This window comes from Daktulosphaira vitifoliae, unplaced genomic scaffold (genome assembly GCF_025091365.1).
Source record: "Daktulosphaira vitifoliae isolate Bord-2020 unplaced genomic scaffold, ASM2509136v1 Scaffold_1, whole genome shotgun sequence".
Classification (NCBI taxonomy): Eukaryota; Metazoa; Arthropoda; class Insecta; order Hemiptera; family Phylloxeridae; genus Daktulosphaira; species Daktulosphaira vitifoliae.
Window position 1 is genome coordinate 68,232,538 of NW_026099572.1, and position 16,578 is coordinate 68,249,115.

The window sequence follows — 16,578 nt, forward strand, 5'->3', positions numbered from 1 at the left end:
TAGAAAAGTATATTTTTTTTCTGATGAAAGTTCCTTTTGTTTAGTGTATTTATTCATAAGTAACAAAATTTTTTTATTAAAGTATTGCATAAATTCCTTTAAATTTGTATACGCATTACAAGTATATGAATATACAACTCCTTTTTATTTTTATAGTATATCCGTAAAAATTACAANTATACAACTCCTTTTTATTTTTATAATATCTCCGTAAAAATTACAATATTATATTATTGAATACCACTTTCATACTCAATTTAATTACTGTAATTATTATGTATTCATATATTATAGTTATAAATCGGGGTAAAATTAAGGGAATAAGTGTTATTGTTGTTTTTGAAATAATCTACCAATTTCATTTTTTTCTATTTAATAATATCTATTTCAAACTTGCAAGTTGAGTTCAAAGTTAAGGTAATAAATTCATTTTTTTTTTATTAAAACTTTCACTGTAAAGGACAAAAAGAAGTAGGTTCAAAATGATTACTTTTAACATATTAAAAATCAATAATAATTTAAAAATAATTAATTATAAAAATTATATAATATATAATTAAAATAATTACTAATCTGGATATAATTAAGGAAATAGGAGTTGATGTTGGGTTGGGTTGGTTACATTTTTAACTTTATAATGCTATAACTCATTGAAAAGTGTATGAATCAACACAATTTTTTTATGAGAAATAATATTTTTTAATAATCCCTTCTTCATTCNAGAAATAATATTTTTTAATAATCCCTTCTTCATTCGACATACTTTATCTTAACCAGGGTATTAATAAGGAACTAGCAGATCATGCAGCTTTTGTAATTATCCACCAATTTCTTAGAATTAAACACTATCTACTGATTTGCATCGAAGCGTTTCTTATGATAGTGATTTTAATCACTGTCAGATTAAATCTATACTGGACCCAACTATGCAACGTCCTCACTATGCCGCGACTCCACTGTGTTGAGTTTTTTTACTTAAAACTGCCATAACTTCTTTTTTAAATTTATATTCTATGTGAAGCCGAGAAAATATTAATTTTACTATGAAGTATTATAATGATTATTTTTGTTTTGTATGTCACTTTGGTAGCTCAGCATTTGCTGGATCAACAATGACAAATTATATGTTAATAGATCCTGAATCATTTATACGAGGCGTAGTTAGACATTACTTTCAACTATTGTTTTTTTTAAAAAAAAACGCATATATATATAAATATCCTAAAAAAAAACAATCATTGAAAATGGCAATATGTCTTTTGATCAATATCATATATCGATATATTTTTGAAAATTCGAAGAATAACTAAAAAGAAATAAAAAATAAAAAACACGTAGATTAAAATAACAAATTTGTTTCTAGAAAATAAACAAATAGTTATTTTTATATTAACATTACTTAAAGATTAATATTAATACAAAGTAATTAGATGCTTGCTAATTATTCTCAAATTATCGAGAAAAATTATTACCAATTTTTAATATTATACGTTAAGTACTTTCTTTTAGAGATTTGATTATAGCTAAATTTTTCAACTGCTCGCTTTATGCAATTTAATTTTTATTAGATTTCAATAGCATTTTCGTCAGAAATATATTCAGAAACTTGACGTTTGGGTGCTAATGTGTTGTAACCCCTTACAACTTTTTATTGATAGTCATTTTTTTCGCCCATACGTCTTCAATTACCAAATTATTGATGAATGAAAAAAAGGTTAACAAAAAAAATTTTTTATGCCCGAATGAAAAAAATTCAATCATTGCTATGTAAAAATCTTGTGTCGCCTCGAACAATCGCTCCTTCTAGCCCACCCTAAATACGTTTTGGTTTGCGTCCTGGGGGTTAGAAGCCCTATCACACTTATTCAGTGAAAATTGCTTAGATAATTTGAATTTTTAAAAGATGAAATTATAAGGTACTTTTTTAATAGTCATGCACGCGTTAATTCAACTTAAAAAACTTTTTATATTTGACAAACTTTTCAAATTTTTATTTTTTATTTTTTAATAGTTGCAATTTTTTTTTCGAACCCAATTTTTTACAAAAATTGATTTCCTATTGGCAAATACAGGCATACATTCCTTAGAAATTTTTAAATAATATTCAAATTAAAATAGGATAATTTTTAAGTAGATCATATGAGCACATTGGCATCGAAGCTTATGAATAATGGATGTGTGGTGTATCGCGACACATACTTTTTCCAATGAATGTTTGTAATTACATGCAATGAAAACTAACAAAAATTTGGTAGTAGTGATTATTGGTTTTCCAGTTAAATATTTTTTACAACGTAATACACATAAAATTTGACATTGGCGATACTGTAATGCACGATATTTATAGAAATTAAATGTTCTCAACATACGTTTTTACTGAAAAAGGGATGTAATATATAAAATTATTGAATTTTCATATGGTCGTAAAGAAATCACTTATCATCTTAATAAACAGAATTAATTAAAAGTAAAATTTAATTTTCAGGTGGATTTAATAGCAAAAATACTTCTACAAAAATATGCCTAGACGTAAACAACGTAAGTATTTTATATTAAATAATAATAATATGTTGTTTTTGTACTACTAAAACTCTCCTTTATTAGCAATAGGGGAAGGGAGTTATAATACCTTTATGAATACGATCTGACATTCATCCTAAATATTTAAAGGTGATGCCTATAATATTTTTTTTTATCCTGTCATAGCAAAGGTCAATTATTAACGAACTAAAAAAGATAAAACTTTTCAAATGAACATTTTAAGGGTATTTATTAAATTTGGAAAATTTTCACTGTAATTTTTATTTTTAACGTTATAAATTACCTTTGCAAGTATTATATTTCATATGATTTGAAACTATACAGCAGCGAATTGCCAAAAAAAATTAACCTGAGAAACAATATCAAAAAATTGCCTTAAAAAAACTGTGTGGGTGATCTCTTTTAAATTTTTCCTGTATTTAGTTTTTCTATTTGATTTTCTTTAAAGCATATCAATATTTTTTTTTCTTTAGCGTACGCAATAAAAATTTAATTAGGTCAGTATTTTAAAGAAAGTATAGCTGTTTTAAAATGTATAAAAAATGTTGAAAAAACAATTTTTACAGTAGTGTAATTTTGAGAATTTTTTTTAATATTTAAAATTGAGAAAATTTTTTAATATTTTTGGTCCTGATTAATTCAACCAGAATAAAATATGTATTATTAAGAGTAAAATTTATAAATTACCGAATTTTTTTTATATGATCACTAAAATCCACCAAAAAATAGCTTAACTCACCTTTTAGCTAAGTAACAATCAGGAGGACCTAGTGTTAGTCATTAAATTTTTGCTCCCCCCATGTAAAAAATAGTTCCGGAGCCCCTGATAATACAACTACTAACAACACAGTTATCTATCAAATAGCTATCTATTTATCAATCCTGTTATATCGGCCAACGGACTCATCAGGAATTTCCCCGGTATCTCGCTGGCCCAACCCATAACTTATAGTATACAAATAAATTATTGTGTATAAGAACATTTTATCGAATTTTTGTATTAAAAAAATCTAGTTCCGTTGAGACTCAGTTAATTGGACATCTAATCTATGATTGTATGACATATTATTAGTTTTTATTGAAAAATAATTTTTTTAACCACTTCTAATATCGTATTTTATTAAACTGGTGTTATTAGTTTCTGATAAGAAAAAATAATAAATTTATTTATATTTATTTGAAGTTTTAAAATTTACTCCTACTTTTCATGCAAACAATTTTGATGGGTTAATAGCAAATCTAAGCATTTATTAAATCTCAAGAACTTTAATCAAACTTTAAACTAAATTATAAAACTTAAACCTACAAAAAAACAAATTAGTTAATTGCTCTATGGCTTTAATACACAAATAGGTATATAGCAACGGTATGCAGAGCTTTTAATGTAGTTTAAAAAAAAAATGTTAAGCTAAATAATAATTGGATCTAATGTTATAAGTTTTATCAGTTAGATCTGAGACTAATGGTGCAACCAAGGAGGTCCCCGTGTCTAGGTTCCCCCGATGAACATAAAATTATTTTGGAGGTAATAGAGGGGTGAATCTTCCCATTACTCATGTAGTTCTCACTATGTTCTAATACCTATCGGACCTTCATATAAAATTTCTAATTGCGCTATTGTCTTAGATATTCTATATGCATTGTAGGGTGTCTCAAATTGCAAAAGAGTATAAAGTACATTTACAAAACTTTTCGCTATGGTACATTTATAAAATTTGACTATATAATTAAAAAAAAAATCAAAACGATGTTTGCCGTAACAACTTTTAGGTATACTAACAACAATTTTACGCTTTGTAGATGCAAAAACAAGCATCAAAGATATATATTTGTATAAAAGTTTCTGCTGCCCTCTCTCTCGTTTTTTGTTTTAATTTTTTGGGCCTTTTAGAGCAGTGTTATTTCCTTAATATTGATAGTATTATATTTAAAATAATAATAATTTTTTTTTAATAAAAATCCTCATTAAATGTATACTAATATATTAATTTATTCTTTGTAAGAAGTATATTATAATATTACGTTTGAGTATTATTATTTAAAAAAATAACATATTGTGTATCATAAAAAAAAAAAAATTTGTGAAATAAAATAAACAAAAATCATAAAAAAATTTGTTTTTTATTATTAACACTGACTAAATATTAAAACAAATTTACTTTTTAAGGATATTTATATTTTTTTGTGATACGTAGTATTAATAGTGAATGTTATGTTAGTAAATTTTTTTAGAAGGTACCTAGAATTTGATATAATAATTAATAATGATTCTTAAAAATACTAAAATAAATCTAATTAGTTGTGTAACAATTATAATATATTGTAAAACGTGATTTGTGTATTGATTATTTCAGTCTATATCTTTTATAGTTAAATTAAAGTGTAAAACTATTTTAATTTTCCGGTTGCTAAATAATGTATACTGAGTACATTTATTTTTTAAGTTTACATATTTCCATCTAATTATAAGCTAATTCGTAAAGAAAAATCAAAATAACAAAAAAAAAAGTTTGCACATGCATCATTTTGCAACTCAATGACACATTTATAAAATCGAATTTAGAAGTTATAAAAAAAGTTAATTTATATTAGTCAATTCCATTCATTTTCGACAAGTTTATTTTGTTTGTAATTGAATCCTTTTAAAAATATAATTTGGAAGTGTATGCAACCAAAGATGTATTTAACCTTGACCCACGGGGCCAAGGTCCAAAAAGACATTTAAAACTTTAATAATTCTTTTTTTTGTCGAAATTAATATAATTCTGTCGAAAGAAATATTTATATAAATTTTTTTATAAAAAAATAAGATAATACAGACTAAATATTAACTAGAATACTGAATTAAAAATAATAGAATACATATATTCTTTAGTGCGCCATTACTAATCATAAAATATTTTTACATAAAATAATTTTTTATTGGTAATTCTAGTTTTAACTTAAACAAAAAATTCTTCAATTATAAAATCTAATTTTTCCTGGACATATTGTATTACAATATTTAACTGTAAAATGTAGAAGTCAAAAATAATACGATTTTTAGTTAATTATGGTATCTTTAATATAATTAATTTTTAATTAACAATTATTTTATGTAAAACCTAATTTTCGTTAAAATATTACTTAACAATTAGATATTAAAATTTTTTTTTTAATATTTTGGATCAAAATTTGATCCGAGCTTCAATAAATTTTTTAAGTAGTCAAAATTGATTTATAATAAGCCATTTATTAATTTTCAGCTTATGTTTCGGAGCTAAATTCTATTTTAGCAAAAAAAGGAGCGGTAAGTTTACACATAGATATTATTAATTCTAAGAAAATAATTTACAAATATGACTATTATTAAAAGTAAAGTTTTACGTTATCACATGGTTATAACAAATAGAAAGATAAAATAATTTATATAAATAAAATTACAAGTTAGCTTATATGAATTTTAATATGTTTTTCATAGAGTTAAAAATTATACAATTATTATTAAACATTACATAGTATCTACTTGGCTCTTGATTTGTGAAAATTTGATGTACATTATTATAAATAACTGATCAGGCTTTAAGCCAGAATTTTATATGAATATATGTTTCACTACGGATTATTTTTTATTTTAAAATTACAAGCAATTTACTATCATCTGTATAAAATTGAAATTAACTATTATTGGAGTATATTATTTTTATTTGAAAATAATGGACATTTCAATTTCTATTTATATCATTGTAACCTTATTAACTCTTAATTAAAAATAGTCATCTAAAATACTAAATATAATTCATTCTTAAAACTGCTGAGTTCATAAAAAATACAGAAGAATACAATAAAATGATTTAAAGAATGAGTCTCATGTTTTTTGTAGTCATCGACTGTCTTAGAAACTTGGCAAGGTTTCAATTTTGAGCACCATTGGATAATATTGTTTGGACCATTAAAATTTTAGAATTTCGGTTCGATTCGTGTTGCGTCGGGCAGGGACTAGTGCCAGAGGTGGAAATTAGCTCCCAAGCAGTGTTCTAACATATTATTTCTACAGTAATACTTACATTAGTCTGTTCCGACGCGAGTATCTATACACACCAAAAAACATACTTACGCAAACGCGCTCCGCGTACACATTCTTATACGTAATGATATTTTTTAAATCTACATAATATCATGATATTAAGATGTCCTCATACTGTCGCATTACCGGTAGAAGTCGTGGTTTGCCGAAACCAAATTATTTTCCTTTACTTCCACCAATATCACCAGCAGATGCTAAAAGATTTTGTAGAATTACTGGTAAATCTTATGGATTACCTGCACATCATTATATACCAGTGTTGATGGGCAGAAAAAAAATATTAACATCTGGGTCGAATCATGAAGTATTAAACGGATATAGATATGTGTTTCCGGTTATAGAAGGATGCATAGAACTTTCAGAAGTATTAAAATGTGAATGTGATAGCAAAAAAAGATATGTGTACGCGGTAGACAAGCGTAGGTGCAGTCTTATCTTCCCAAACAATTTAGAAATTGCTGTTAGAGATGGGAACGTTAAAGATATAATGTTTTCCGAAACTAGTGACACAATATTACTAAAATTACGTAAGGGTAATACAGTAGAGATAGAAGTTAAAGATGTAGATATATCAGATTTGCATTTATTAGAAGGTGAAGGCTTTAGGATTAGGCCTAAAAAAAAATTAAAATCTACTATAGACGATTGGAGACGAAAAATATTTGAAGATAAAGAAAAAGAGGGAGAAGCTGAGCTTGAGCAGGAAGAATTAAAATCAAAACGTTTAACATTTTCTACTGGCTATGGTAAATTAAAAACACCTATTAAGTCAAAGTTCGCTGTTTTAAACACAAAATCTTTAAAATTTGATGAAATAAAAAACATTGTTAAACCATCTGTTAAAAAGTTAATTGACATAGTTAAATCATCAAATATTAAACTTGACTGTGATATAATGCCTGATCCTATTACCATTGAACCTAGTATTATAGATCTCAGTACAGCATTTCCAGGTGTTATTCATCAGCCATTAATTGATAATTCGGTTCTTACAAATTTACCAATTAATCCAGTTATTTCATCAATAAAACCATTAATAAGTAATTTCACAAAATTGTACCGTGTTTCACCAGATAAGGATTCATTGTTTTTTACAGAATTAAAAGAATTTTTTTCTGGTGGAGAAATTGACAAATTAATACAATTAAATGAAGTTGATATATTTATAAAAAATATGCATTTAGGCACACAAAATATTATTAATTCAGAAAAAGGAAGTATTAAAACGCTAAAACTCGATATTGATGGTACACAAAAATATATTCCTGGACAATATGTACAAACACCAGAAGGTAATAAATTTATACCTGGAACAGTTTTAAGTACACCAAATGGTGAAATGTTTGTACATGGCTTAATCATTCAATCTTCTGAAGGACCAAAACTTTTACCTGGACATGTCGTTGGGGATTCTCAATCTCCTAAATTTGTTGTTGGACAAAATATAATAACTAGAGCTGGTGAATCATTTGTACCCGGACAAATAGTCACTATTAATGGTGAACAAAAATTCATCCCAGGACAAACAATCATAAATCAACATGATATAAGTTTTGTTCCTGGTCAAGTTATTAATACTGAAGATATCTCACAATTTATTCCAGGTCAAACTATAATGACGAATACAGGTCCTGAATTTATACCTGGTCAATTTTGGGAAGGTAATAAAATTGAATTTACTCCAGGTCAGAGCATTTTGAAAGAAAATGGAGAGTGGGAATTTGTTCCAGGAGTACGGGTAGGTTCTTCATTTGTTCCGGGGTTAAATATCGAAGAAGAAGAGCGTAAAGATTTTGTCCCAGGAAGAATAGTTGAAGCAAATGGCTTCACATCTTTTATACCCGGTATTACATCATTAGATAACATTGGAAGTATGCAATTTATGCCCGGAATCAACATAGAAACAGACCATGGAACTAAATTTGTGTCTGGGAATATTTTAAGCGATGAAACTGGAAATAAACAGTTTGTGTTGGGTCGTGTTTCTGCTTCAAAACATGGACAGATCAAATTTATTGCTGCAAAATCAATTGAAGAAGTCGTATGTTCAGATGAAATTCAGTCGGGGATTTTAACAAATAATTCATTTTATCCCATGGGAGAAAAATCTGATGAGGTTTACGGTCATATGGTGCAAACTGCATATGGTATTGAATTTTATCCTGGTGAGAGAATTGGCTTACCCGCTGGTAAAATAATTCCTGGTAAATTATTTAGAAATAACGGTGTGAGGTTTGTTCCTGGAGTTATCGTCGATGATAAATTTGTACCAGGTCAAGTAGTAGTAACAGATCGAGGAGAGCAATTTGTACCTGGACAAGTTATAGAAACTCACAATGGGCCTAAGTTTGTTCCTGGACAAATTGTTGATACTGAAAATGGTTCAAAATTTGTGCCAGGACAAACAATGGAAACAAAAGATGGTGTAAAGTTTGTACCTGGTCAAATAGTTGAAACTAAATCAGGGCCTACATTCATACCCGGTCAAATTATATATACAGAAGAAGAAGGATCAAGATTTGTTCCCGGACAAGTTGTAAATACAGTAGAAGGACCTAGATTTGTACCAGGAAGAGTTATAGAAACTGGTGATCGAGTCATTTTTGTTCCTGGACAAGTAGTTGAGACAACAGAGGGTTTAAAGTTTATTGCACCTGATCTTCATGATGAAGACGATGGTAATTATAAATTTAGTGTTCAAGGTTTTGAAGTTCCTCCAGAAGAACTTAAAGTTCTTCAACCTAGTTTTCCTCAATCTTCATACTTCACAAAAAGTAGAGAAATGGCGTTAGATTCAAAAATGTTGGAACAGTTGTCATTAGCTGGAATGAGTATTGGACGACATGTGCCTGTTGAATTACCAACTGTTGATGTAAGCTCTTTACCGTCAATGCATATAGCTACAGCTATTTCTGAAAAAATAGAGCTTAATAATGAAGCAACTATAAAATTAGCCCATATAATTAATCGTTTATGTAAACTAGAAATTAAAAAGTCATACTATGGATCACCATTGCTTCAATCACTTATAAATAAACTGCCACAAAATAAATCAACAGAAAATGTAGGTCTTATTTTAGAAACTATTCTGTCCTCTGGAAATTCTAGCCCAACTGCAATATTAAATGAAATATACACAATTGTATTTGATGAAGGATTTATTACAGATTTAAAAAATCCAAACAAAGTTAATGTATTAAAAGGTATTATGAGTAATTCAGAAATTGAACCTAATTACATATCAGAAGCGTTTAACGAAATACTTAATGAAATAGAAGATTCTAAACTTCGTTTAGCGTTTGAACATATTACGAAAAACAACGTAGAGCTATTAAATCTAGTAAAATTAAAAATAAATTTAGAACACGTTCAAACTGAAAAAGAAGCCATCGAAGCATTACAGTGGGCAATCGTTAATACAATCAATGAAACTAGTGATATTAGTGTAAATCAAGTTTTAAGTAATAAAAAAAGTGAATGTTTTAATCGTTTGTTATCTGATGCTGTAGCACTCGCAAAAGCTCTTGGTTTAAGAGAAGTTGTATCAGTTCTTATAGATGTACTTGATGACCGTCGATCTTCTGACATACTAGCATCAGACAAAATAACTATTGATATATTGAGACGATTAACAGTAATGAGAAAACTTGCAGAGAGAAGACCAGAATTCAAGTGTACTTTAACAAGCATGACAAATGATCCACATGAAGCTAGAAAAGATCCAAATTTACGTGAGCTAGTCAGAGAAAGTGCAATTTTATTGTTTCCACCTGAAGTAAAAGTTGAAACATCTTTTGATGTACCCTTGGAACTATTTAGTCCTTTGAATAGCTTAGCTATGGAAGATTTTATGGTGAAATCCAGAAAAATGGGAATTTTGCTTATAATAAAAAATGGACTCCAAGCAGTAGTACCTCGTGAAGCAGCTAGATCAGTTTTGACTGGAGAAGTTCCTTATTCAGTATTGGATGAAAAAGGAATACATCGATTTGAACCAATGAATGTTTTGGATGCATTGAAACTTCCTGCTTTTACTCCAGGAAGATATTCTATGTATAAATGTGCTCTACAAAGAACTTTAACAGAAGATGATGGAACACTTACAAGAGACAGTTCTATGAGTATTGATGAAAGAGCATTGTCAACAGAAGAGGTTATACTCAATTAAACAAATTTAATTGATAAAAATCAGACTAACTTAATTTTTATAATAAATTAGTATAAAATTTGTGATAATAATACTTGATTAATTTTTATTTAGGGTGGTGGAGAAGAATTTGAAATTCTACAAGAGTACGAGTCAGAGCCTATTGAGGGAGCTGATGAAGAAGACAATTTAATATTAGAATCTGGAGACAGAGTAGTTGTATTAAAACAGTCCAAAGATGACCCATCAATGTAAGTCTATTCATACATACTTGTCAATGAATTGTATTTATAATATTGTAAACTATTATGTATTTTTCGAAATTGAGAAATTTATGCAAAATTTATTTTTAAATTAGATTTTCTTATTTTTATAATTAATTGTGTTTATAATGTTTGTGATAGTAATAAAATAGATCATAAAACAAATAAACTATATATTTATGTTATAATGATCATGAGCTGTATTAAATTAATAAATCAAATAATAATAATAACATATGAGCGTGTAATGATAGAAACCATAAGGATTCATTGATGAAAATAATGAGGCGATGATTTTTGGCATATACACAACGTCCTCAGACGTCATTATTCAAGTTTTTTATTTAAAGTGAACTAAAGGCCGAAAATGTACCTATATTTAGCGTTTTTTTTTGGCAACAATTTTATAACTGTCAAACCATGATTATCTACTGAAGTGTGCTCGTTTACAAGGCCAAAGTTGTTTTCTATATAAGAACTTAAAAGTGTTCTTTTACGTATAATCTGTTACTAGGGATACTGAGGTAATACGGGATTTACATTTGGACAATTCAGCAGCCAAACATAAAATGTCTATTAGACCAAAAAAAAATCACTCCTTCAAGCAAAAAACTTTGGAATCACATGGGTAAAACAAGTCTTACTGGTGTTTTTTATGGCTTTTAACGCATATCAGTTACCTATGCTTACTGCTCTTGTAGTGTATTTTTTATTTTAATTATATAAACAAATAAATGTAATTACTATAGAGATTTTAATAAAATTTATGTTCTAACAAATATTTTAAATATGTTTTTATGATATTGTAGTTGTGTTTATACAATAAAAATATTAAGTATAATTAATATTTGACATGCAATTTTTATAATAGCTTTTTAGTGTTATAATTTACATATATACAATTACTTTTTTTATTAATCATTTAATAGAATTCTAAAAATCAGTAAAATATATTTAAGATAATATTTTAAAACTTTGATTTCATTATTTTTTATTAAAATTTATATTTAATGTTCTATCAAGTAAGTAATTTACAACTCGATGTCACAAACGAACTTTACAGGATGCCTTTAATTTATCTGTGAGAACAATTGTTTTCTATATTGAACAACATATTATTATTTACTATTACTAAAAAAAATTACATGTAGTTGTATAAAAAGATATTTTTAATAAATTAGTACTGTATTCTACATTTTTCATCAATAAGACTGTTGGTCTAAACGTATTTTTTTAAATGGTTACATTAATTATACTTAATAACTTTTTATTTTGGTAAATACAGTAAACATGCACCAAAAAATATTATTTTCTTAGTTCTCCATTTTGCTAAGCATGAATATGTATTTAATACATGTTTCTTATTTGGTAATACTGTTTTTAATAAAAATAAATATCAATAAAAATAGAAAGAATTGATTTTTTTTGTTTTAAATTGAATAAATATCAGCTCATTAAAATGATACACTTGGCTTGTTGGAATTTGAGAGTTGAAATTTGAACTGGTTAAAATTAAATACAAAAAAAAAATTCTTAACTACAAGCCAGAAAAATTCAATGACAATCAGGTCTTAATTTACTCAAGCTAAATTTTAATATTTATTTATAAAAATACGCATAACTTATATTTTTTGAGATAACATGTTGTATATTATGGAAGTGATTTCACAAAGTGTGAAATCAAATGATTTTTATTTTTTTAATAACTTTGTACGTAAATTTTAATTTATGGCTCTGAAAAAAGTTGGGAACATATTTTCTATATTGATAACTAATTAAAATAATTGTGCCATATAATATTCTATACAATTAATTTAAGACTTTATAAATTTATAATAAAAATTTTAGAAATATTGTGATATTAGGATTATTAATTCTACACCACAATCTTTTATGTAATTATAATTCATACAATTTATATATTACGAGTCATCATATATGATGAATTGCGATACTTAAATAAACACACCTTTGCGTAAAAGATTGTGATGAAGTATTAATAATCCTATTATCGCAATATTTCTATAATTTTGATTAGACATTTATAAAATCTTAAATTAATTGTATAGAATGTTATATAAAACAATTATTTTATTTGGCTATCAGTACAGAAAATATTATTGATTGGCCTGGCCAATTGGGTAGAAACGTATGTTTTGACTCAGGGGGTTTCGGGTTTGATCACCAGGGTGCCAATGATATTATTCTTGCAATTTTCTTATTGGTGGTGTCTGATCTCTGGTGCAAGTCGGTCATAATACCAGTCTCGTCCATCATTGACTTAGTCTAGAACCATCTTTGATTTCTTAACATGTGAAAAAACATCACCACCACCCTCTGTAGCATATTTAGTTCAGGAGTTAGAAGGATGTAAAACTTATCATTTATTTATTTATCAGTATAGGTAATATATTCCTAAAATTTCTTAGGGTTTTCTTAGAATTTCTTAAAACTTAATGCAAGTTTTAATAAACAACATAAAGATATTTAGTAATATAAATTATTATCATATCAGATTTTATCTTCAAGATAGGAAAGTGAAATATATAATAACATTAAAAAATTAGTGTTATTTTATCAGGTTAAAAGAAATATGGATTTTATTGTTATTCAAATTGATTTAACTGTAAAATATATAATTGAATAGAAATATTGTAATAATGATAATTATTGAATTAATATTAATATTAATGCTAACATTTAATTCTATTTTTATGCATATAAAATAAATTATTTATGATTCTAGAATTATTTGTTATTAATAATATGAATGTATCATATTATATTAAATAGTAAAAATAACTCAAATAAACCCTTGGATATGTTTTGTCTTTTATGGAAATTTGCCAGATTGGTTTCTCAACAAATATTAATACTATGTAAAAACAAATGACTCATTTATAGTTACTTTTAGTTTTAGTTGCAAATAACAAAATGACTTTAATTTTATAATATATAATTAAAGTTGTATTAATTAGATAGTTAGAAATTTTTAACAATTTTATTGAATAAATATCATACACTATTTTGATAACAACTTTAGACTAAATGTGAGTACACAATTAATATATTTTTTGTGACTCTTATATAACATATTAGTATGAAACAAGTTCAAGGGTGGATTGGCTAGAGATTTCTTCCCGAGAAAAATATATATAATCACATTTTTTCTAGAACATTTACTTACATCGTGATTTTTAAGGTTCGATTAGTAGTATTATTTGTCCATCAAAAGATAATTAAAAAAAGTCATAGTCCTGTTTCTTGAGTATGATCGATATTTGCTTCGAAAAACATTTGTTTGTATCCAATCTAACTGCATTAATATATTGTTAGATACATAGATTTACAGTAAAAGTGAATGGTATACAAAATATCAATATTGATAAAAAGACTACTGCTCACACATTCTGTTCTTCAGTATGTTTTATACTATGTAGAACATTTGATACCACGTCAAATTTGATGAATATATCGTCGCCATTGTGCAAGAAATGATTAATTGTTCATATTACATAAACATTTACTTTTTTCATAAAGTTGAAAAACTTTTGAAATAATTTTATGTGTTTTATCTATTGAAATATAAATAATAATAATTATTTTTATAAGCTTTTTTTTTTAACTACTCAAGTATTAATAAAATAATAAAATCGCTTTCACCGATTTAATATTAAAGTTCAAAACTGAAACTGAGTTACTATTTTCTTTTAAAAAAATGGTCATAAAATTTTCATTTGCCTTTAAGTAAATATTATATTATATTTTATTATAAATTTACATTGTTGGTTTACAATATATTTTTCTATGTCGCCTATAAATTCATCCTTGGTCTTATTGTAATAAAAATATTTCTTATTCAAGGGGTACTAATTAAGTTTCATTTGATACAAAATTATATTATTTTTTTAGGTCATTAGTACAAAGTGTTGACGAGCCTACAAAAATGGGATATGTTCCGAACAGTATACTTAAAAAAATACCTACTCCAATTAGAGCCACTGCTATTATTCCTGTAGATGGACAAAGCTTATCAAAAAAAGATGCAAAATTCAATAGAGAGTAAGAAATAAAATTTATCTTCATTTTAATCGCAAAATGAAGATGAATTAGGTCGTTAATAGTGATAAATGGTATTTTTCCATTAAAAATTGTAACAACATAAATTGATGTTTCCAATCAAAAAGATCGTAGACGACATTTTCGTGTGTTTTACAGGAGAACCAAAATAATGGACTATACTAAAAGTCGTTTAGACATATTCTTCAGACAATAATTATATTCATAAATAATCATAGAACTACGTTAATTGACTCTATCGATAAAGAATTGTCGCACTTACGCAAAAATACTCGTAAATTATTTTCAAAAAAAAAAAAAAAATGTCGCTTACGACCTTTTAGCTTAAAAGTGACAGTATTAAAATATTAGATTGAAATAATATTTTTTACATTTTTCCATACGATTGGTATTGAAGAAATTTATTAAAATTATTACTATATTAAAAAAAGAAAGTGTTGCACTAGAGTAATTAAAGTACTAAATGAAGATTTCAATATTAACGAACAGAAAAGTATTGATCAAATGAGCGAGATCTGCAATTTAATTATAAATAGTCCTGGTTTTCTTAAACAAACTGTGTTCTTTAATAAACGTTTGCTGTGAAAATATAAATCATTTACACTACACATTATAAATAAAATAACGTAAACATTGAAAATGTTTACATTTTCCTTGTACAGATAAAAATTAAGTACTTAATTAAGAAACACTCATTAAAATATAAACAATATTTGAATACATAAATTTTATTTAAGTAATGCAATACAAAAAATTTACAGAACTTTATTCTCAATCTACCATGTTTTACAAGATTATCATAGATTTTGATTAGAAAAAATCACTGAGTAAATATTTTAGTAGTACATATTGTTAAGACAATGCATTTTAAATATAACCAAGTTATTTGGACATTATTTCATCTTCGTTGTTAATATTTAAAAAATATATATATCATTTATATTGTATTCTCAAAAATTACTGTATTTGTTCTTAAATCAAATGGCTTTAATAGATATGTTTTGTTCCAAAGCAAAATCAAACGTATATAATAAGTACAGTACAGTCGTGTGAACGCGACAAATCGACAATTGACGGGGCTTCACGTCTTTTTGTTATTTATTGGGCTTTGCACTTTCATACTTCTATAAACTTATAAATGATATAAATTTTAAATGTTTGGATATAAAATATAGAACACTCATAAAAGAAAATGGACAAGCATATTTTTTTTAAACTTTAATACTTTAATGTTTAAACAATTTATGTTTTTAATAGGATTTTCGAAAAAATATATGTTAAAAGAAATTTTTATTGTCTTGAGTATTACCTATAAAATTTCATTTTGATCCATACATTTTAAATTAATATAATAAAATGGATATTGCTGATGTTTTAAAACATCAGAATCTACCATTTTTAACAATTATCTTTTAGCTTCGATGCGAAGCTGAGAAGGTATTAATTTTACCATGATGTGTTTATTTTTTTTTTTTTTTTTT

The 16,578-nt window shown here is 26.0% G+C and overlaps 1 protein-coding gene across 50 annotated transcripts in view; it reads left to right on the forward strand.

Annotated features, from left to right (window-relative positions):
- Positions 1 to 16,578, forward strand: part of LOC126895470 (obscurin) — an 80,457-nt gene that overhangs the window by 4,782 nt on the left and 59,097 nt on the right. For 48 of the 50 annotated variants that reach the window (XM_050667338.1, XM_050667360.1, XM_050667372.1 and 45 more), the window contains exons 1-4: positions 6,582 to 10,760; positions 10,869 to 11,005; positions 11,532 to 11,645; positions 14,930 to 15,079. In XM_050667338.1, coding sequence (XP_050523295.1) covers positions 6,711 to 10,760; positions 10,869 to 11,005; positions 11,532 to 11,645; positions 14,930 to 15,079 — 4,451 coding nt within the window. In that variant the 5' untranslated portion in view covers positions 6,582 to 6,710. Of the gene's footprint in view, positions 1 to 2,485; positions 2,539 to 5,786; positions 5,831 to 6,581; positions 10,761 to 10,868; positions 11,006 to 11,531; positions 11,646 to 14,929; positions 15,080 to 16,578 lie in introns of those variants that run through there. The other 2 variants (XM_050667388.1, XM_050667346.1) reach the window with 2 other exon arrangements.